General features: G+C 36.3%; 1 protein-coding gene across 2 annotated transcripts in view; it reads left to right on the top strand.

Annotated features, from left to right (window-relative positions):
* Window positions 1-24,325, top strand: part of KLHL1 (kelch like family member 1) — a 260,832-nt gene that overhangs the window by 161,071 nt on the left and 75,436 nt on the right. For both annotated transcript variants that reach the window (XM_074815555.1, XM_074815556.1), the window contains one exon: window positions 7,360-7,546. In XM_074815555.1, coding sequence (XP_074671656.1) covers window positions 7,360-7,546 — 187 coding nt within the window. The remainder of the gene's footprint in view (window positions 1-7,359; window positions 7,547-24,325) is intronic.

The following is a 24,325-nucleotide window of genomic DNA, read 5'->3' on the forward strand; positions in this document are numbered from 1 at the left end:
GTCTTTTGAGAAGCAACAGCTCTGTGAATTTCTATGTGTTACAAAACCCTGAAATCTTAATTTACTGTTAGATACACTTCTCTCTTAATGAAGGATGTCATAGCCATGGAAGAGCAAGCTGAACATAATATGGTTTCCAGGGAAACATCCTTATTAACTGAATTTCCTGATCAAGTGCATCCTGATTTAATAAAAACATATTGATTATTTTGATGCAGTAAGAAAAGATAACTACGGAGGAGAAAAACATTGAAGCAGATTATTGAAATTTAGACATTATGAAACAGCTTTGTATGACTTGGTTTTTAAACAGTAGCTTTAATTTCAACCTTGCTTTTTTTTCCCCTCACTCACCGAGTTTAGCCATTAGGACATTAAGAAATACAGAGTTTAGCACAAGTCAGCTCATGTCCTAAAATAAGTAGGTAGGAGGGAGGAATGAATATTTTTCTAAATATTATTTTTTCCATACCTTTGCAGTTGAGAATAGGCCTTGGAATAATATGTTTTACTCCGTAAGATTTTTTTTTTACTTTTACTGTCACTTTTTTAGATAGTTAGGGGGGGTTTGACAAAAAAGATTTTTATGATTTAGCCATTGAGTAATTTTTTTTTTTTTTTTGAGGGAAATGAACACAGGTTTCTGTCTGGTTTTAAAGGTTTATTTGTTTTGTTTTGGTTTTAATTTCTATGATGAATTCTAATCAGAAAGAAAAAGAGATTCAACCTTTATTTGTGGTTGATGCATGAAATCTCAGAATTTTGGGACAGAACAGTGTTCACTGATTATTACTTCTTTATTTGTAACACCTGGCAACTCAATTGGAAGGTCCTATGGAGGTAAATATTTGCTTTGAGACCCTAGGTACAGATTGGAACATCAGAATAAAGAAGTAGCTGTCTGATAGGAAGTCACCAAATATGATTGTTGGACTTTGATCCTTGCTGATACAATAAGCTTGCTATAAAAAACCTTGTCATCAATTCCATAATTCCATTAAGCATTAGAAAGTAAAGGTAACTTAATATGTTACCTTAAATTTGTGTAGGAGAAACAGATATTTTGATTTCTCAGCTTTCTCGTGCCTGTATTCTGTTAAATTAATTGTTGACAGAGTACCCTGTTTGGTTCAGTAGTCCTAAATGTATGTTAAAATTATTTTGCAAAAGAAGAGATCATTCTGCCTAAACTATGAACATGACTTGTCTTCAGATCTTTGATTTTTAATCTACTGAGTAGTGTGCTGAGAACTTCAAAGGGAAAAAAATCACAGAAAGGATATATTCAGAATCTTGATATTATGAAATATAAATTAACCTAGTGTTATGAAATATACTTAATACCACTGCTTATTAGCACACTTTAGTATTCTTATTTAGTAACATTAATTGGATAATAACCAGCACCAGAACACACACACACACACACACACACAAAAATCTTTATCATATATAGCATACAAAATGTTTGGTTTTAATTTCTTGATAATCTGAAGTTTCTGAGCCCTTCCATTGATATAGTGGGTGTCAAGATTATCAGAATACACTCTTTGGAAATTTATTAAAAATAATAGCTTAAATAGCTTCCTGAGAATTCTATTTTCCTCTACACACTAGGGAAGGTAAATAAATTTGAAAATAAATTGTACTCTAACCATAGACTCAGTTCTCTTGGTGCTCAATTTAGATTAAGAAATACAGTAAAAAATCCAGTGATTATTCTACTATTCTTGTACTGGCCCTAGTTCATTAATATTAGATGTAAAAACAACTAGAAATGCTGTATTTTACATAATACCATTACAGTCAGTGTGAAAAAACTCACCAGCAATGAGGGAAGAGAATAGAATCTTGATATTTAAATTCATGAGAGTAGACATGAAGGTAGTATATGCTAGATCATAATACAGTTCAGCAAATATTTCAGAGTAGTAAACATTTTAATGCACTTCCTGATAAAATTTTAAGAGGCTGCCATTTTGACTGAAAATAGCAGACTTTGAGAGCTGGCCATTTTCCTGTTTAAAAAAAAAAAAAAAAAAAAAGAAAAAGCAGTCAATATCAAAGTTTAAGAATATTTTCAAGTATAATTTATTTCATCTGTAATGTATTTACAAACATTTATATCAAGCGATGGACCTCAACCATGTATAGTGACCTCTTTTGCAATACTGCCATCAAGGAACACAAATGTCCTTGCTGGTTTTGCATGTGTCTCTCTCTGTTCTGCCTGTGTCTCATACTACTTCAATGAGACTTTTGACAACCCAGCATCTTGAGCCCTCAGCTAAAGCACTGATATTATAGCTAGAAGTATACAGTGGTTTAAGCTGACCATAATATTAATGCCTGTTTAGTGAACTTGTTTTTCTAAAAGAGGCTTTTTCTTGTCAAAATCTAAATAGAGGCAAGTGTTTCTGAGGAGTAAACCTTTGATAGGAGATAATTATGTGCATGATATTGACTCCCTCTTACTGAATTTCTGTGGTCAAAGGAATATGTCCTTGGAGTATATAGATCAGTAGAATCTATTTAGTTTAAAAGATCTGTATATATACACTAGGAAGATTCTAGAATGGGAATTTGTGACAAATTTAAGAGAGCAGAAGATTTAATTTCAAATCTTTTCTGTAACATTTCTCCGAGACTGAATTCATATTAGCCAATCTCAATATTTTTCTTTTTTTTTTTTTTTTCTTCCAGTCCGGTATTTATTATTCTTCTGCTGTTTCAAAGATATTTTCATAGTTTCTTAATACAATAATCATGCACATTTATAAAAATTAATATGATGGATACTGTTGTTTTATTAGAAAATAATAGTAAATATAACTTTGGAAAACAAATATATTAAGGAACTTCTATACCTCATTTTCATGAAAGATGAGAAAAGTGCTTGTCCCACCAGACATAGGAAGTTGATATGACAATTTTTGAAAACGTAATCTGCCTAAATGAAAGAAAGCATATGAACCATTCATTATTGTTTAGGAGGAAAAACTTCATGCCTCATCCCTTCATTTGTTGTTACATTAATCCAGATTTGTCACACTGACAGCAGTTTATTCAGAGATCATGAAGGATATTTGAAGTCCCCAAAATATATCGATACATACAATTTCAGCCTCTTTGTATCTTATCAGTCTTTTCCTTGCGTACATTTGTTTTTGCTTTTATGATTGTGGGATCGTTTGTGGTTGATGCATCATCTATTTGCAAACATTCACATAAAATTATTAACCTGGACCATGTTCAGGTTATGTTTTCTGAAAACATTATCATCAAGGAACATAGCTGTCTTTTTGCTTTCACATTTTCATTCTTTTAGCTTTCCTGTATCTTAAGTGGTAAAACAACATCATTGTGTTTAGTCCATAGGCTTTATGACCAAAAAAATGTTTTATATTTGGTTTAGCCTTCTTAACTGTACATTCGTGATATAGCATATATTCATTCTAGCATTTACTTTCACATCCTAAGAAGAACACATGAATATCAGGAGTACTACATTTAAGATATTGTAAGTTTATTTTATGCACCATTGTACAAATTAATAAATCCCATGGTTTCCTTTGTATTACCTGTTCCCTCTGCAATAGAATAGAATAGAATAGAATAGAATAGAATAGAATAGAATAGAATAGAATAGAATAGAATAGAATAGAATAGAATAGATTTCAGTTGGAAAGGACCTACAGTGATCACCTAGTCAACTGCCTGACCAATCCAGGGCTGACCAAAAGTTAAAGCATATTATTAAGGGCATTGTCCAAATGCCTCTTAAACACTGACAGGCTTGGGGCATTAATCATCTCTCCAGGAAACCTGTTCCAGTGATGACCAACCTCTCTGAAAACAAATGCTTCCTAATGTAAAGTCTAGTGTTTGCTATGAACCTAGGGGCTTTGTGTGTATTGCTAGTTTTCCTATGCTAAATTTTTACACTTTTAGTCTCATGACTTCTCCCTGAAACTAGTTCAATTAATTTGTGATGAGGGCTCTTTGTACCATTCTGTATCTCTTTCTACTTTATCTTTTCCTCTCTCTTTTTTTTTTTTTTTTTTTTTAATTCCCTGCCTGTTTTTCATGGTATTGATATATGGATATTTTATGGTACCACATATCCAGGAAGTTGGGCAGAACCACGCATGATGTGTACTGTCATCTGAAATGTGCTAGAGGTTTTCAGCGCACAACAGACACCTTAAATTTATGAATTTTGTGAACGAGGTGCTAACGCTTTAATAGTGTAAATGGGATTTCATCCATTTTTGCCTAGAACTTCATTGAACATCAGTGTGACTCAAAAGTATCCACAAGTTTTCTCATTCATGATTAGCCCCTGGAGGACACCTCGTAGTCTTACTGATTCAGGCAGCTAGCTATAATTAAATAGAAATATATTTTTTAAAGTCCTTTAATTTCTTCAGCTACAATATGTAGAATTTGTGTTAGAACAGAAAATAATGAAATACCCAGTCTTCCACAGCAATGCATAGTCTCCTCAATTTAGAGTTTGCTCTGCAGTTTAATAAGAGAATCAAACTTTCCAGATACAAGAAATTTTACCATCTTCCCCATGGACTACAAGTACCCGAGTTAGAGATAAATGACAAATGAAGTCATCCTTCACTCTGAAAAGTCCATGATTGTTAATATCACAAATCTTACTACTCTTATAGTGATCTTTCTGCATTGCCACATAGCTTTTGTGCATATATTAAAAGTGATATTCTAATTTGCAATACACAAGATTTGAGTAGCATTTAACCCACCCAGAATTCCTAATAACTGTATTTCTACAATTTTAATGTAAATAAATGTAATATAATACACCTGGAGCACAAAGAATAATAATAAAATATAAGCAAATGAAAAAAAGACAAAACAACCCTTAACTTCAAATTTAATATCATAGGTTCTGGGTTGGCCACTTCCATTCAGGAGTGAAATTTTGGATCTATGAAATAGGAATTTCTGGAATAGTCAGCTTCAAGATCTGTAGTAGTCAAAAAGACAAAAACAAAATTTACAAGTTATTAGAAAAGAAAAAGACAACAAAGCAGAGCACATCATTATATCACCACAAAAGTTCACAGTTTGCCATGTGTGCAGTTCTGCTCCCTTCACAAAAAGAATCTAACAAAACTGAAATATTCAGAAAAAGACAATAAGGGTGATAAAAGATATGAATCTTCTTTCATATGAACAATAATTAACTAAGCTAGGGTTCCTCACTCTAGAAAACAGTCAACATGGAGAATATGACTGAAGTCTAGAGTATTATAAGGAACTTAGTATGGCAGGGCTCCAGTTATTCATTTTCTCTTTCAATAGAAGAATTAGAGGGCACTGAAAGAAAGAAATGAATGAAACAAATTGAGTGAAAGCAAATGAAGCAACAGGAGCCAGGTCTGAAACAAACAGAGGGAGGTAAACCTTCATATGCAGCAAGTCATAGGCCGAATTGGTTGGGAAACCATATTGTGGATGAAACAAATTTCCATGAGTTCAAATGAGGATTGAACTAGTTCATGGAAGATAAGGCCCTTGAGAATTATAAAATGCATAGAAAAGACATTCACCTCACAATGTCCTTCATCTGAAAGTTGGACATTGGGGTAATATTAAGGGGAATTACTAAAGATTTGAAAATACGTTTTTCTCCCTAGACATTGACTTATGGAGACTTGGAGATGGAGATGAGTTGGAGACATATTTTATCTAGGCTAGATGAACCTCCCTATTCACTTCTTTTAATAAGCACGTCTATTGTCTGTTAGGTCATCAGCCATGTAAAATAAGAGTTCTGGATCACCAGCTGAGATACTGCAGTGTGTAATGTCTTTCTTTGGACCTGAATAGGTTCATTTCATGACTGACGCCTGAAATCAGAAGCAGGAGTCTGCTGTCTACATGTGCAAGCAGTTAATATTTTAAATGCTACAGAACACATGTGTTATCTGCAAAAGGCTGACAGATTGACAAAGGACATTCATGCATTCTTCAGCAGCCATTGAAGGCCCCATGAAATACCTGTGATTCCTTAAAAGGAATATAGCTACCTCTGTTTAGGCAACTGCAAAACAGTTTGCATACATTTGTGTCTGTGAGGGAGATACCTTTTCACAGACTCTGGCCTGCTTCCTGGCCTTCAGCCGCTTCTGGGAAAATGTCTGGCTCTCCCAGGCAGATGTTCTATGACATCTAAAAATCTACCAGACTGTATAGATATGCTGCCATATGCAATTAAAACCTGCTCTAATTTGATAGCAGAATATAGGGGTCAGCATCTAGAGGTAATACTCAATTGCCTAAACATAAACACTGAGAGTTTGATTGAATTCTGATGCCTTAGGGTATCTGAAATGTCTCACAGGTCTGGCAGATATGGCACAAAACCTGCATAAGCGTTGCGCTCTTCTGGCCTGACATCAGTGAGATCACAGAATCATCCAAGTGGGAGAAAAACCTCAGGAGGTCTTTAGTCCAACCTCCTACTCAAAGCTGGATCAGCTATGAGGTTAGACCAGGTTGCTTAGTCCAATGGGATCTTGAAAACTTACAGGGTGATCTTCAGCATCTCAAAAAACAATAGATATGTACATACAGGCAAGTGAATAAAACACTTAACATTTACAACTTGTAGCCTTCTTCCTTGAACACGTAATAGAATATTCATTCAGCTGTATGCACTGAGCATCTGTTTTGGTAACTACTGATTATAGTTTTGATGCCAATTGTAAAGATAGTTACATTATTTGGATTATTAATCCTTAATTTTGCCAATCATACAGCAAAACAATAGATTCAAAACTTGCACAAGCAATTTCTTCTGGGTTTGTTTTGGTTTTGGTTTTGGTTTGGTTTGGTTTTGGTTGGGTTTTTTGTTGTTAGAGATTTTTTGGTTTGGTTTGGTTTTAGAAATAAGGGATGGTCCTGGAAAGTATTACATAAAATACTGTAGAATGTTGTTACGTTATATGACTGCACATTCAAGATGCTTGCAAAGAGATGTGTTCTGGATCCTTTCACTGTTAGGTTGGAAACCATTAAAAATAAGTCAGGCTGTAGCCTACAAAAGAATACTTAATTTTCTTCAGTGTTTTCAGTAAGGGTAGTAAGATTGTAGTCTTAAGGGATGGTGAAACAGTGATCTAAAAGTTGCTTAGTCTTTTAAAAATCAGCGAAATATTTACTTTACTGTCCCTCCTCCAAGAAAAATAGCCCTGCAAGCCCCTGTAATCTACAATGAAGTGATTCACTTAAGACATCTATTTTGTGATCTTCTCTCACTGTATGGTATTGTTTTTTCTAGAAATTTCTAGCATTTTTGATTCATGATCATGTCATTCACAGATATTGGCTGACCTAGAAAACCATGCACTTTTTAAGGATGACCTAGAATGCCAGAAGCTTATTCTGGAAGCCATGAAATACCATCTTTTACCAGAGAGAAGAACTCTTATGCAAAGTCCAAGAACTAAACCTAGAAAATCTACAGTTGGAACACTTTATGCTGTTGGAGGAATGGATAACAACAAAGGTATTAGAGGATATTTGTTACTTTATAAAAGTTATATTTTGCATTTTCTTTATTAGAAAATAGTGAAATAACTTTCTATTCCAAGACTGGGGTGGGGGTGTCTAAATCAGTCAAGAAATGCTGCCAAGACTTTTGGTCCAGTGAAAATCTACTGATATTTAAGGAAATGTCTAATACTATTAGAGAAAAGAAACTGAGTTTTGAGTTCATTCTTTATTCAAAATGTTTATAATTTCCAGAAAGATTTTAACCAAAAAATCTAGTGACATTCATCTACCTTAGTTTTAGCTTTCTAGAAACTATGTTTCATTTATGTCAAATATGTATACACCTTTTCTAATCAATCAAAAAAGGCAGTTTGATATGCATTGTATTCCAACCTTAAGTAGTTGTTTGAAATATTATGGATGATTCATTGTCTTCTGATGCAGAAATTTAACAGTCTTCTAGAGAAAAAACATAGACAACTATCTTAAACTAGATTATTACTTTGTCTACAGCTAAAGGAAGGTGAAATTATCCCCATTTTACTGTGAAGAGAACTAGGAAGCATTGGAAATTTTTTTAAAGTATTTTGGTTTTTTTTGTTGGGAATAAGAATTATGATGATGTGCTTTTATTTCTGGTATGAAGTCTAATCCACTGATTTCTTGCATGGAATAAAATAAAATATTTGAACTAAAAGCTAGCTGTGTCATTAAGCCTATATAATCAGAAAGGCTTTTATTATTATTTTTCTTGAAATTCACTAACAGTTCCACAGTATCTCACATTTTCATGTCCATATTTAGGCTGAAGAATATGCCTTCAGAAACATTAGTTCTAATATAAACTATGTACTTTAAAAAAAGTATAATATAAAATTAGATCTTCAGTATTTCACGACTGTTTCTGCATATAGTTATTGCAGTTGTTTCGCTAAATAGCTGTGGCAGTATCATCTGCAAAAAGACATTGCATGTTTTTTCCCATAAAGTTACATCAATGAGAAAGATGATTGACATCTGTGCTTGTGTGAAAAAGGAATGTTGAGAGAATAGGAAGATGAGGAAAGAACCAATGCGTATATCTTCTTATTATAGCTGTGGATTATTTTTGTCCTTTTAACATTTATAAATGTTTGTGTAGCTAAATGTTAGGCATGAATTTGCACAAAACACTGCCTTTGGATCATAAAATACCTAAAATACAAATTTCCTCTTACTTAAGACAAATGACAACAAACACTTTAAGTATTCAGGTAGTGGAAATTACCATAAACCCAATTTAGGTGCAGCTGTATTTGTTCTAGCTTACTATACAGATCTGTTCCTCTTTATAGCAAACCAAAATATAGAAATATTGAGAGTGACAGCACGGAGTGTAGCACCATTGCATCAACACAGCCTGTTTTTGCAGATTCAGGTCAGGCAGAAGTGGTTTATTTCTGTAGCAGCAGGAGACTGCGCAGCACCAGATAGGTTCGTCCCTCTGTTGATGTGAACTCTGACTGAAAACAAAAGTACCAGGGCTTATACACATTTACAGCAGATAAAAACTGCTTTGAGAGGGGATCTGGTATGGAAGAGCAGCATCTGCGTAGTAGGAGCCTTTGTTACAGCCGATGTAACATGTATTTCTGATAACTCGGGATCTGCAGCCATGCAGCCTTGACTTGCATCTGCTTAGCTCACCCCTCTGGTGATGCTGCTGTGTCCTTGACTAGATTTTGTGCCCAGTGAGTCTTGCTTCCACATGTCAGTTCAGGACACCTGAGTGCTCTTTGCATGTTTTGAAAGGTCACTGAGTTCATAAAGCATGCCTCAATATTTGGGCCATTAGATGATGTTGATACTGTATTATCTCTCCTCAATAATTTTTTTTTTCCCCACAATTTTCTCCACTGAAATGCTGACATGGATGACTGTGATTCACAAGGATGTATTTTTAATGCCTCCTGATGTTTGCTACCAAATATGAAAGAGTTACATATAAGAACTAGATGAGCTAAGCAAATTAACAATTTATTAGCTAGCATATAAAACAGTGGGTAAGCGCTAGTATTATGAAAGCATTTGAAGGTTATGTGGCCCATCACATAAAAAGTAGCCTAGCATGCTAAATCAAGTTTGTTTTGAAATCTGTTCTATAGTTATCTTCCTTTGCATAAAAGAAGAGGTGATAATTAAACTCCAGCAGCCAGCGACTGGAATTATGCCTGACATGTGCAAAGTTAATGCAGCATAGCACTAACTGGATAGAATTAAAAGGAGCAAAGTTAGATCATTTTGTAATTTTAATTCCCTAAATGTACAAAACCTCATTTAAATCTCTGTTTCCACACACCTTTGTTTACTTATTCATTTAATTTGAAAGGCACATATAAAAAACAGTTTTTCTCTATATGTTCACATTGATAGAATGAGTTGTATTAATAGATTAGAGGTATATGCTTCTGACAATTTGCCCTTCATCTTACCCCTTCATATCATCATGCTGACTTCTGTAATTTGGATTAGGAGGATTTAATAATCTAGTAGTATACAAAAAGCTGTCTTAAGCGCACAGATAAAGGAGGATGCTAGACTGACATAAATTAGTAAATACATACACCAATTTGTAAGAATAGCAAAACACTGACTTCTTGCAGCCATCTTGGAATCCCAAATGCAGAACAAAAGCCATGCGATAGAACACGATGTATATTGTCTATGTTAGAAAGTGCTATGAATAATTATGATGAGGAAAATATACTTGTGCAGCAAGAGAAGATTAGTACAAAAAATTGAGCAGTGTTGTATTTGTGGCAGAATACTGACCGATCTCTTATGAGGTGTTCTAACCTGTCTCACTACCTAGCAGGTAGAATAACAAGGGACAAGGAGAATCTGCAGAAAAAGAAAACAAAAGAAAACAAAAGTGTCAGGGTAACCATGGTTTAAAAACACTGATATATATTACTCTTGGAATAGTCCTGGATTAGTTCATTATTTACTGAATTATAGTCTTTAAGTACATGCAAAGGAAAAAGAAATGAAAAATTACATGAGCAAGAAACTCTTTCATAAGACTGTGACAGGTCATTAACAAAGAGGGAAAAGCTGATTTACTGAAACATTGATATTAAATGTGTGTTTTTCATTAGCTTGTGACTAGATACAAAATCACAAAAATTGCTCTGATGGTAAATAGGTGAGGTGCATCATTAGTCTATATCAAGCAATATTAAAAGTCATTTCATTATTATTTAGATTTTTTTAGAAAAATCTTTGATATTGCCACAGATACAATAAAAAATGAATCTTTTGAAATGTAAAGCTGTGAGGTCCTCAGCCATTGTTCCTTAAACTCTCATGTTGCATATTTTGCCTTTTCTTTAATGGTTTTCAATCATTTGTAATTATCCTTTTTTCTTTACAAATATGGTTTATCAAATGTAGTTTATTGCTTATGTATCATTATTTCACAGGAATGTCATCTAACATAGCTGCATGAAGTTACTCTTCTGCTCTGGTGAACTTCGAAGATGTCCCTGTTTTTCTGGGCTTGTTTTGACTTTTTTTTAGTTTCTAGCAAGACATTTCTCACAGCACACTTCACTTAAACCTTATTTATTTTAATTTTGTATTTTTATTCTCATATAGGCATATTTTTTAAAGACTGAAAGAAGTATTGGACAACCTATTGTAAATACTCTAAATAAAGGCAAAAATAGGGAAAGATCATCTTTTTTCCTCTTAAGTAATTCTTGCTTTTTAAGTTATGCATCTAAGATATCTATAACTTGAAAATCTACCTACTCCTTCATCTTCAGTTTAGTGGAAATTCATTTAAAAAAAAAAAAGAAAAAAAAGGAAAATCCCTCAAGATTGTTTCGTGGCATTTTACAAGTTGTGGAAATTACTGCAAACCACTTTGTCTTCACATACATAAAACATTTCACAGCATTCATTATTCATTCATTTGATGTACATAACTATCTTGAGAAAAAGTCTTATCTTCATCTTACTTGCATTTTCATTCAAACTATACAATGCACAGTAACTGAGTTTAATTTTCAGGATGTGAGGGCTTATACTCCTTGTATTTGTATAATACACAAACAACAAAACCTACTTAAGAAGGTATTTTCTTTAAAAAAAAAAAAGAAAAAAATATCCAATGTGTTTATTACAGAACATTTCTCCCTGGTGTGCTTTTTGAAAAGTTTTATATAAATACGCATACTTTGTAAGTATACATAGATATATGTGTATATATACTCATATATATAAATAATATGAATTATTGAGGTGTTCTCTTAAAAGTTTGAGGCTGTAGCAGGGTAAAATACCCTATCTGTTGTACTTGAGCCATTCCTTAATCCATCATGCAAATAAATTCATGGCTAGGGCTTCCTGGATTTAATGATAGATTGTCTTCGTCATATTTTTTTGTTAAGCTTTTTTCTTTTTCATAAGAACTCGGTACATTTTCTGATTCCTATTCAGATATTAGAACACAAGTAAATAGTCTCATGCTTACAAACTGTTAAGGAAAGTTGGAACAGCTACTGAGTCCAGCCGCCCCAGCCCAGAACCCTCCTGCCCAGCCATGGAGCCCAGCATGGTGCTCCTGGGGACCCAGGGTCTGTGCTTGGGCTGAGGGATGCTTCTGTCATTTTCCCATTAACAGTATCAACCATTAGCAAAGTTAAGCATGCGTCCCAGAGACAGCACCAGATACCCACAGGACATGGGCTTAGCTGGTCACACAGATGGCCACAGACAAGGCGCTGCCCCCAGCAGCACCCACACTCAGGACTCACACCAGACACAGGCACAGACAGCCACGTCCCCTCCTCCTCTTGGGCTGGCAGAGGCAGGAGGTCACTAGTGCAGCACACACACCGCACTCTCCAGGTTCACAGGCACGCGCATGTTCATGGATCCCCCAAGCACCAGCATGGCCTCTCTGCCCTCCTCACTTACCCTGGTCCTCCCCCGGTAGCTGACTTTTGGGTCGAAGCCCCAGGGGTGGGAGTTAAAAACCGCACTGGTTCCAGTATCTGACACCACAGACCAGGGATGTCCACAGCCCTGGTCTGACTCCAGGAGCAGCCCTCATGAAGCAGGAACATAAACATGCTGTTATTACTCATGAAATAAATAGATGTTCACAAAAGATGAACTGAGAAGTGAGAAATGGACTGTCCCTTTTGCAATCCTAATTTTTTTATTGATAACATCATATATCTGTCCTCACCAGTCGTCTGTATGAGGTTTTTCTGCCTTTAGTGCTAGTTTGTTTTCACCTGTATGTTTTCCATGAGGATGTTTGTTATGTTACATTAAAGGACCATGTAGTCATAGCCTTAAAATACCAAAATAAATTATACCTCTGGCATTCCAAGCAGCTCTCTGCCTACCACTTTTATTCAGATATCTACAGCTGTCCTCTGAAATCTTGCCTGCTCTATTTAAGTAACAGTTCTGTCTCAGCCACACAATTATAGTGTTTTCAAATATCATAGATGAGTGATTTCGCTGAGACAGATGATTGTAATGTGTTTACTTAGTTCCATGTAATATATTTTAGCATTCTTTCTTGTACTTTCTGGAGCCCATTTTTTTCCAAAAAATGAATACATCTAGTGGTTTTTTTAAAAACATAAAAATATCTGTGGTATAATCCAGTGTTTTCCCAGCCATTCTCTAGCTAACAATTGGAAAGAATTCTAGCATAATTTACCTTAATTGTAAAATACACTAATAAACAAGCAATATTCCATTAGCTTTACCTCAACACTGTGTACCAATGACCATCTCTTATTTTCCTTTTTTTACGCTTTTTGGAAGATTCAACAGGAAAAGAATAATGAAATATGTAAATAGGAACAATAACAACAACAAAAATTATTTCTCATCAGAGTTATTAACCTAGCATAGTAATGAGGTTGTCACCATGGTGGGTTTTCTTGAGAAAATCAGAATACCAAAGAGGCTGGCAGGCTATGCAGAATGAATAACTGAATTTTTCAGTGTCTCTATTGCAAATGTGCATCAAGACTTACTTTTCCTTTTAGATTGCTTAAATAGAACAGACAGAAGTTAGCTGTTTGTAAAAATAAAAAAAGTGCACTACTTTTTAGAACAGAAAACCAGACAACTGATTTTAGGAGCCTTAGTTTATCTATTCCAGAAATTCGTATTTTCAGTCATTTTAATATATCCCAAGAGTTCATCATTCATCATTGGGTATATGTTTGATAAACTGCAAAGAGAATATGATTTTAAATTTGATTCACACAATAATAAACTGAAACTGAAATGAAATGTTTCACTTCCTAAGAAATATATATATTTTATATTTAGCTGGCAACACAACATTCTGGAGAGAGAGATCATAATTAATTAAATAACATTAAGTAACCTCGTGAAGTTCAACATGGGGAATTGCAAAGTCGTGCACCTGGAGAGGAATGACCCCAGGCACCAGTATATGCTGGGGGCCACCCAGCTGGAAAGCAGCTTGGCAGAAAAGAACCCAGGGTCCTTTTGCCCCCTGTACCAAAGATTTGCATAGTAATTGTTCAGATATATGGAAATGCAAAAATTGCACATGCAGATGGGATCCCTGGTAGCAGGCCTAGGGAGCGGAAGAAGCTGTACAGAGTGGCCACCCTCTCCATCCCACTGTCTGCTACACAGCAGACCTTGCCTGATGAATTTTAAAGCACCTGCTGCCTTCACAGAGGGAGACATGAGGAGATTATTATTCCCCATTTTCATTTGCTTTTGGTTTCTCTGGAAGGCACTGAGAATGATTTGCCTCAATACTCACTGTAGAGGCGTTCCCAGCAGATTTACCCCATGGCATGTGGCAGCGTGTGAGGTGACTTTACATACCTCCTTATTAGCACAATGCAATATATTTCTTTGGTGGTTGGGGCTAAATACAAGAATAAAGAAACATGTAGTTATCAGAAAAAATGGTGGGCAAAATACCTCTATTTGCAGAGGCATTGGGTGATGCTTGGCCTGTTCTGCTGAGTGGGGGATATAGGGGACATATTCATGTATTCTGGGAATTACTGACTTAACTTCCGCTATCAGTGAGTCAAAATAATAACCAAAATGGTTCATTCTGGCTTGAAACACAACACCCAGGACCCATAGATTGTGTACATTAGAGATGTAAGATCACAGCATATTCTCTGTGCAGAGCTCTTACGATCATTCTTTATTAGATTTTCTTTGTGTGGTTTTGCATCTTTATTCTAAGTGAGGTTGAAATGATCCCTCTATCTCTTTGCAGTAACCAGAAAGCTAACATCTCCCCCAGTCTGGTCAGATCTCACTGGAAATACTTGTCAGTCCTTTAAAAATCTGACTTAATTTCAAGTCTTTAAGAAACCCCACCAAAGATGGCCATGGCCTTAAGATATTTTGCATGTGTTTCATTATACCTGCTATTATGGAGAGGTTTGGAAGGGTCTTTAGATACCTTTAGGACAAACATCAGTACCGATTCAGGCATGCAATCCTCATGGGATATTTGGAGGTATTTAATTGCATCTTTGGAGAACTGTTTATGTGTATCCCATATACTCCCAGCCAAAGCAGCATTCACCAACTCCAGCCAACATTCTTGTCTGAGTTGTGTTCATGTGCCAAAAGATGCAGCTATCCAGCATATCAGGTAGTTCAGGTGAATGGAAACTACAAGGGTGATTCAGGCCCTGGAGATGGAAGAATCAGGACCTTCCCAAGGATCCCTGTGCACATATAAATTAAGTGTATGGGCTTGAGCACTGACAGTAGGTGAGTCTACTTGAACAGGGGGCTTGGACAAGGTGACCTCCAGGGATCCCTTCCAACCTCAACCATTCTGTGATTTCTGTGGGTTCTGGTGGACATGAAGTTGAACAGGAGTCCGCATTGTGCCCTTGCCACAAAGAAGGCAAATGATGCCCTGGGCTGCCTTAGGCAAAGTATTGCCAGCAGGTCGAGGGAGGTGATCCTTCCCTGCTGCTCAGCACTGGTGAGGCCACACCTGGAATGCTGTGTGCATGTTGTGGTTTGAGCTCAGAGAGCAACTGAGCACCACACAGCCACTCACTCCTTCCTTCTCCCCAAGCTCTGAGAAGGAGAAAATAAAGCAAAAGGCTTGTTGGTTTGAGCTCAGACAGCAACTGAGCACCAGGCAGCCACTCACTCCTTCCTTCTCCCCAAGCTCTGAGAAGGAGAAAATAAAGCAAAAGTCTTGTTGGTTTGAGCTCAGAGGGCAACTGAGCACCACACAGCCGCTCACTCCTTCCTTCACCCCCAGTGCTGGGAAGGAGAAGTAAAAAAAAGGCTTGAGAATTGAGATAAGGACAGAGAGGGATGACTCATCTATTATGGTCACAGGCAAAAGACAGACTCATTAGGGAAGAAAAAAAGACTATAAACTTAATATAGACACTAACAACAACACTACTTAACAGATAGGACCGTGAGAAGCATTACCACATCTTGAAAACACCTTCCCCCACCCCTCCCTTCTTCCTGGGCTCAGCTTTGCTCTTGATTTCTCTACCTCCCACACAGCAGCACAGGAGACCCACCACTCAAACCCAGGACACGTTCTGCACGTTCTGGGCTCCCCAGTGTAAGAGATAAGGAGCTGTTAGAGACTCCAATGAAGGGCTGCAAAAGTGATGAAGGGACTGGACCATCTCTACTATGAGGAAAGGCTGAGAGATCTGGGGACTGTTCGGCCCAGATAAGAGAAGGGCCCTAAAGGGAGGGTGCAGAAACAGGTTCTCCTCAGTGGTACCCAGCAACAGGACCAGAGGAAATAGGCACAAACTGAAAGACATGGGATTTGCTCTGAACATCAGGAAACACTTTTTTACTGTGAGGGTGACTGAGCCTGTGACCCTGATCACAGAGGTTGTGGAGTCTCTGACCTTGGAGATATTAGAAAATTGCCTAGACAGGATCCTGAGCAACTGACTGTAGGTATCCCTGTTTGAACAGGAGTGTTGGACCAGATGACCTCCAGAGGTCCCTTCCAACCTCAACTGTTCTGTGATTCTGTAACATGATAGCATAACTGTAGAGTAATGGTGGAGCCTGCTTAATTACTTCACCAGAGGAGTATGAAATACACTGGCTAATGACTAATGAGATAATTAAATATATAAATCACACTAAAATTCTTTTCTCATCCAGTTCTTATAAGTATTAACATTATTATTTGCTTCTTTTCACTCCTGTGAATTTCAATATGTTCCAGATCATTCAGCCTCATAGGCCAATTTGCAGTTACAGTACTTTGATTTACCTGTTCATTTCTGAATAGAAAAAAATCCAGACTGTAATTCCAGCTCATAGTTTTTCAGTACTTACTTTACATCACTTAATTTCTGGCATTTTTTCAGTGTACTTCTGAAATTGCTGATTCAGTTACGGTTTGAAATAAAGAGAACCTGAAGCAATCTATTCTGAAGCCTCTACAGCTTCAAATATAAGGGAAGAGCCAAAGTTATCACACAGAAGATAAATTTCATCATCTCACAAACTTCCCACCTTGCCAATCTGTTGCCCTGTTATTCACACCTGTTGGTACAACCTATGGGGTCAAGCAGACAGCACAAGAGGCTGCTGCCTTCATGGGAATATTTGGGGGACTGTTCTTCCAAGAACACCCTTGTGTCCCTTCTCATTACTTCCCTACTGCTTACTCTGTTTTCTGACATTTCCAATGCAGATATTTTATCACTGATTAAAGTACACAGAAAAAAGAAAAAAAAAAAAAAAAAAAAAAAAAAAAGAAAACCTTGTATATGATCTAGAGAAGGCACATGCTTGGCAGCTGGGTGATTTAGAGAACCTCTACACTGTCAGAAACCTTAGCTTTTTCCATACACTAATAAGTTTATGTTCCCTGATCACCCATGTTTTATTAATGGCTGTTACTACTGAGATTGGCTTTGGAGTAAACCAAAGTTTCTTCCAGCACAAATCCTGGATATTGTTCTGGAGACAGTTCACTGCTGGAACCACCCTCAATAGCCAGTGTGGATAAGACTTCAAAAATGTTGGCACCTCTTGCCCTGTGCAGGCCTCCAGCTCTATCTTGCACCTTCAGCCACGTCATAAATCTTCATGCCAAATTCTAGGAAATGCTCCAAAAGGCTGTAGTTTCAGGCATAAGAACATCCAAGGAAGCTTCAATACACCTCTCACCCTATTTTTAACGCTCTGAACTGGAAAAACAAATAAACAAACACTTTTATCTCTTCGCACTACAGAAGGCACCACATAGAGCCCAATGGATACTGGGAATTAGCTGGCTCCAGTCCATGCAAATTAGGGATAGCACCCCTTAAAACAGGTTTATCTTAGAGGGAAGTAATTACAGCAAAACAGAATCTCTCAGGAACCGAGTCAACAGCTAAGCAGTGTGGATGAGCATCTGTACAGCTATAATGATAAATAATAAAAGAAGGCCGGGGGTAATGGAAAATTGGTCCTATTGCAGCACCAAACTGCTCAGTTCACATCATTTAAACCAAATCATGATCAAGGCAGCTTATTAACTTACTTATGATACATAATTAAGTGGCAATCATATGAACTATGTGTTTAGGATCAGTATCAGTCATGCAGTAGATAAAATGCAATACTAGACACTTACAAAATATGAATTAACTTCTTCAAATTTCTGAACACCGTTCTCAAGCAAATCCCAAAAATTCTAGTCAGACAAACACGTGCACACATGTGCACACACACACACACACAAACATAGATACATGCACTCTCACAGTTCATGCAGGTCACCATTACCTCTTCTCCAGCAGTGCGAGCCCCACGGGATGCACACCCCTCCTGCAGGAGATGCACTTGCCCTAGCATTTGATGCTGTCCACATGTAGAACTTTTCTTTTTGTTATTAACACCTTATTTGCACAAGTTCCAGTGGGAAAAGAACTGCTTTTAAAGAAGAGGCATGTGTTTTGTTGATGAGCAAAGGTAGACTAGCATACTGCATGATATAACTCATTAATAAAAGGGAGTTTTATCAGTTTTAGACCAGATAAAACCATAAAATAAACCATGAATGTTTTATGTTATAAAACATAACACTATATTATAAAACAAAACACCCAACACTAAAGGATTAACCTAAAATCACTGTCGAAAAGCTGTCATATCTGATACTCTTCAAAATATAAACATTAGTGGAAAAAACTTGTATTAGTTTTAGAGGATTCTGATCATATTGAATAATTGAATATTCCCAAAGGTTTTCTGATATTTGTTCATGTCACTTTATGGCAAATCCTTATGACATTTTAATTTTTATTTTTCACTCAAAAAATATAAGATATTTTTGTGTACAAGTTACAGATTTTTGGAGTGCTAACAGGAATTTCTTACACTCTAACTAAAGAGAAGAGTAGTTAACTGCTACCCTGTTTTCTGTGTAGCTCTTTCTTTACCAAGAGATTCTCCTTGATATCTGTGTCAGTAACCTATTTAGGTCACATTCGTTCCACTTGAGTAACCATATTTTCAGTTCAAAATGTAATATTGCAGATCACTAGATCAAGGTCATCATTTTGCACCTACTCACAGCAGCATCTCTAAATCTTGAACAAACCGGTCAGAGTAAATGTCAGCAACAGCTTTGGTAATAGCAAAATCAGCAGAAAGTCTTACAGGGAAAAAAAGTAGAAGTTTTGTGATAATAAATGTAGAACTCCTACTCTTCTTCGTAGGTTTAAATACTGAATCATTCTAGGTACGAGAAAAAAAAAGTACCTTTTTGGTGGAAATATCTACATTGAATACAAAGGTGGGGTCTGGGGAAAGGGGGAGATGTTTAGGCGTTTGTATCTGCTGCTGAAACAGTTTTCGCATTGTTTATATCAAAAATCCTGCACTTGTACTTAACTGAAATAAATACATTGCTCTCATAGTCTCAGACATTTTTCATGAAGTTTATCTGGCTTCATGTAGCCTACATCAGGTTGTTCAAAATACTTAATAACATCTTTGGAAGGCAGGCTTTAGATATTTCTGTATTTGACGTGAAACACTGAGTTACAAAAAAATATTTCAATACATTTATTCTTTTTCATGCAGTGACCTTGCTGTATGATTAGTCTTCAAACATCAACTATGCAAAAAATATGAGAATGACAATCAGCTTTAAACAAAATTCTTGGTTTAGAAATCATTAGCAAGCAAATGTAATATGCTTAACTTCAGAAAAAAAGTGTAATAGAAAGATAAATAAAAGATCACTTGAAAAGATTTCACCAAAACAATTTTACAATTTCACAAGATTACAAATGATAACCAAAAAAATAAAAATAAAAATTGGTATTGTGCAATGGTATACTGATTTGTAGATGAAGATAAAACTGTGAGACCTAGTACTTTATTGTTTCATCCGAAACATTGGATGGGAGAATCACATACACCCCTTCTGTGTACACACAGGAGATGTCAGCAGCAGTTGGACCTTCATGCAAAACTACCCATATCATCTACAATACTTTAATTTCTAAAGTTTTCTTTCTCTGTAGATCTCTCATTGCTTCATAAACCTTGATTAATCAGGGCTTATAATGCCCATGAAAGTACACACAATACACAGAGCTAATCTCATCCAATACCCAGCTGGATCATGAGTAGAGTTTAAGTTTAAAAAAAAAAAAAAAAAGTTGAAATGTATCCAGAACATCAAGAAAAATCCTTAACTTATTATCGGAAATAATTTGTGCTGTCACAGTCATGGTATAGGTTTTAAATTTACCACACACTGTTGTTTATCACACAAATGGCTATTAAATTAATTCTGTTTCACCGCTCTATGTCTTTTTCGTATACTCTGTCTTCAGCACTATTCACTGAAATAACTCAGGCTTTTTTAGAGATCTGTCGGTATGAAAAATAAGTTTGTGCATATGTGTGTGTATAGGGGAACTGCCTGAGTAATTTGTTCTTGTAAAATCCTCAATATTCTGTGTGTTTGCTTTTCTTTAATCTTCGGAGTTTCATATCCAAAATCTTAAAGACAGTCTAAAAAGTCATGTTTTTTCCTTTTTACCTTTAGACAACTAAAAAACCACTAGTGATATATGAGTGAAATAAACTATGATAGATGTATTAATGTAGTTAGCAGTATTTTAATTTGGGTCTATGTATGTTTTATTTATACTGTGGTATTCCATCTGTTTGGTTTTACAGGAAAATATGTCCATCTCTGTGTTCTGATTTTGGCTGGGATAGAGTTAATTTTCTTCATAGCAGCTAGTATGGAGCTGTGTTTTGGATTTGTGATGAAAACAGCGCTGATAATTCAGGGATGTTTTTCTTATTGCTGAGCAGTGCTCACACAGAGTCAAGGCCTTTCCTGTTTCTTGCCCCACCCCACCAGCAAGTAGGCTGGGGGTGCACAAGAAGTTGGGACGGGATATGGACAGGAAAGCTGACCCCCGACTGACACATACCATATATCCCATACCATACTATACGACATTGTGCTCAGCATTTAAAGCTTGGGGAAGAAGAAGAAAGGGGGGATGTTCTGAGTTATGGCGTTTGTCTTCTTAAGTAACTGTTACGCGTGATGGAGCCCTGCTTTCCTGGAGATGGCTGAACATCTGCCTGACAATGGGAAGTGTGAACGAATTCCTTGGTTTGGTTTGCTTATGCACATGGCTTTTGCTTTACCTATTAAACTGTCTTTATCTCAACCCACAAGTTTTCTCGCTTTTACCCTTCCAATTTTCTTCCCCATCCTGCTATGGGGGAGCAAGCGAGGGGCTGTGTGGTGCTTGGATGCTGGTTGGGGTTAAACCATGACACTCTGCATAATCAGCACATACACTGCAGCCAAAAGTGAATAATGATTTTTTGCTTTATTTAATTTCTTCGTATCTTCACATTAAACTTGTATTTCCCATTTCCCTACGAAAATATACTGTAGTATCTTCCCAACTGCTTCCTTCCATCCTCCTATTCTTGGAAAATTGGATTTTCTGGTTTTTTGAAACATTTAATCAGAATTACTTTGGTTTGTCCGTGGGGATTAGAAAACAGTAGTTGTCTACAGATTTCTAACATTGGTAAGCCACCCTGACAAAGCCTGTATAGACTGGGGTAGGCAGTATTAACCAACATTGTTCTTTTCTTTCACTTTGCACAGTTTGGAAGTTGCTTCATTTAGGAGTTGGCTCTGCTGACTGCCATCTGCTAGTAATGGCAGAGAGGAGAAGACTTTCTGATCTCAGCTGGCATGTGATGCTACCAAATTTTGCTTGTCACTGGAACCAGCATCTGGCTGAGTGACTGTTCCTCCACTGCACCACACCATGGTGTTTTGAAATAAGTTGTTTGACTCTAGATACTGATCTCACCTTAGAAGCGGTGAAAGTAAATGTGGAGATGGTTCCTTCCCTCTTTCTGCTAGATGCATATGTCTGTAGTCCTTCCAGATCTAGTGGCAAAGAGTGACTCATGATCCTGGAATGTAATTATTGTTTATGCATGCACTTGTTCAGAGTTAATGAAATAATGTGAGGCCTGTGTCACAGACAACTAGAATGGTGTTTTTATATCAGGGTTGCTTAAAATTCTGTAGAGGTGCTTGAGCCTAGAAAGCCTGCTAAAATCATCTTCAAAGTTATTGCATGATGGAAGGAATCAAATGTGCTGCGTTCTCATCCAGTCTGCCAATGAGGAGTGGACCCTGAAGTGAATGCTGCACCCAGATGTTTCTTCTGTTTTTGCTTTACTGCTCCCACTAGAACCTACTAAGGAACATATATGTATGAAATATAAGCATTCAGGACCAGGGAGTGGCCTGGGGGCCATGCTGTTTGGCAGTATAGATGCATCGTCTTAATTTGGTTAATCTTAGCAATGCAGGTTTTACCAGCCCAAAGTCCAGGACTTAAGTACAGGTCAAGCACACAACTTTGAACAAGTCTTTTATGTTGTAAAAGGTAATAATACCTATAACAATGCTTTCAGATTCCTCAGTCTTTAACATCTTATCCTTTTGGGTATGAAAATATTGTTATCTCTTCTTATTTATAGGGAAACTCAAGCACAAAGCTAAAAAAAAAATCCCCATATTGGATTTAGGTACCAAAATGTTAAGCGTAAATAAATTCTATCAGTAAGGGGCTACTTCCTAGAATGGATTCCATTATGAAGTGCCTTGCTTTGATTTACAGGACACAAGGAGAATAAGCTTTGTGAATGGGAACTGTGAACATAAGTGCATGAATCAAGATGCTGTCTAGAGCTAGTCAGAGGGAAATGGAGAAGTCAGAGATTTCTTAAGTCATATACACTCTGCAGCTTTTGGACTTTGGTCATGACTCCTATTCCTCACCTTCTCCTCCTCACTCTGCTAAAACTGAAAATAAAATACACAGTTGTTCTGGAGAAAAGATTGATTGTAAAAAACATTCATATGAGAACCATAGGATAAACATTATCCTCAAACTGGTGATGTTTCTCCCTGCTCCAGAAGATCTTAAATTCCTTTGTGAAATAAATAAGCAAATAAAATATAATAGTGACATTTCTAGAATAGGTCCTGCAAAGTTAACTGTTCATAGACATGGTGGGATTCAAAACTTTCCACCTCGGGAGCAGGCAAAAGAAAGACATGTTAGGATAAGGCTAAGAACAGTATAAAGCTATTTGTGTCTTATTCTATTCCCTGAAACAACCTGTCTTTATGTCAGTAAGAAAATCCTTATTCCTTATTTAAATTATGTCAGTCTTAGACTTTACATTAAAATGTGTTCTCTTCATGGACTACCTACAATTTTTCCTGTCAAACCTGTGTCTCTTAATCTCCTATGTATTATCCCACATCTTTTGCCCCTCCATTTCTTTGCATCTTTCTCTCCTTTTACTTCTATTTCCCCCTCCAAACTGTTCTAAAAAATTACAAATAATGTATGAGTAGTGTGAGGTGATGCTGTTATTTTAGAGAGTGTGGATAGAGAACTTCAGAGAGAAATAACTGTCTTCAAAGTTCCTTTTTTTTTTTTTTTTTCCCCCCCAAGAGTCTGGGGCAATTGCAAAGGCTGCTGTAAAAGGCAAAATATGTAGGACAGAGCGTGTAAAGAAACAGATGGGAAAAGAGTTGAGATAGCCATGTACAATGTACAGTTATATAGTTCTGGGGCCAGTAATTATTCAAACCACAGGGATTTGCATCATTTAAAAATTACCATACAGCTGTGGGTCAGTAACTTATGAAAAATCTCTATGTACAGGCTGTGATAATTTCATTGGAGGGTAATTTTATTTAATGTTTAAAGCAGTTTTAAATTCAAGGTCATATTTACTTTATAGAAGGAGTAGAACCATCAATAAGTTGAAAGTAAAAGAACTGTGAAATATTAACAAGTATATTTTAAAATATGACTCACACTTTGCAAGTTGTATACTTGTATTAAAATTTAGGAGTTATTTTAGTCACCACTCAAAGGACAGGGTTACTCTTTCAAGAATAACAGCTTTCAGGACAGAAAGTTTATCTTCAAGTTCTTTATAAAGCACTTTCCAAATGCTCTGTGAGGTACTGGGAATGAACAGTCCCTTGCCCCCTGGGAACCTTGATGAATGAATCTGGAGAGGATAATACAATCCATATATACAAAATATAATCTGGAACATTTCAGTTCTCTAAACTGAGTAAGTATACCTCCTTAAAAATTGTGTATTTTGAACATACATCTTTATATCTTATTAATTTTTCAAGGGAAGTACTCAACTATAGTATCACAGGAAG

Source organism: Strix aluco, chromosome 2, assembly GCF_031877795.1.
Source record: "Strix aluco isolate bStrAlu1 chromosome 2, bStrAlu1.hap1, whole genome shotgun sequence".
NCBI lineage: Eukaryota > Metazoa > Chordata > Aves > Strigiformes > Strigidae > Strix > Strix aluco.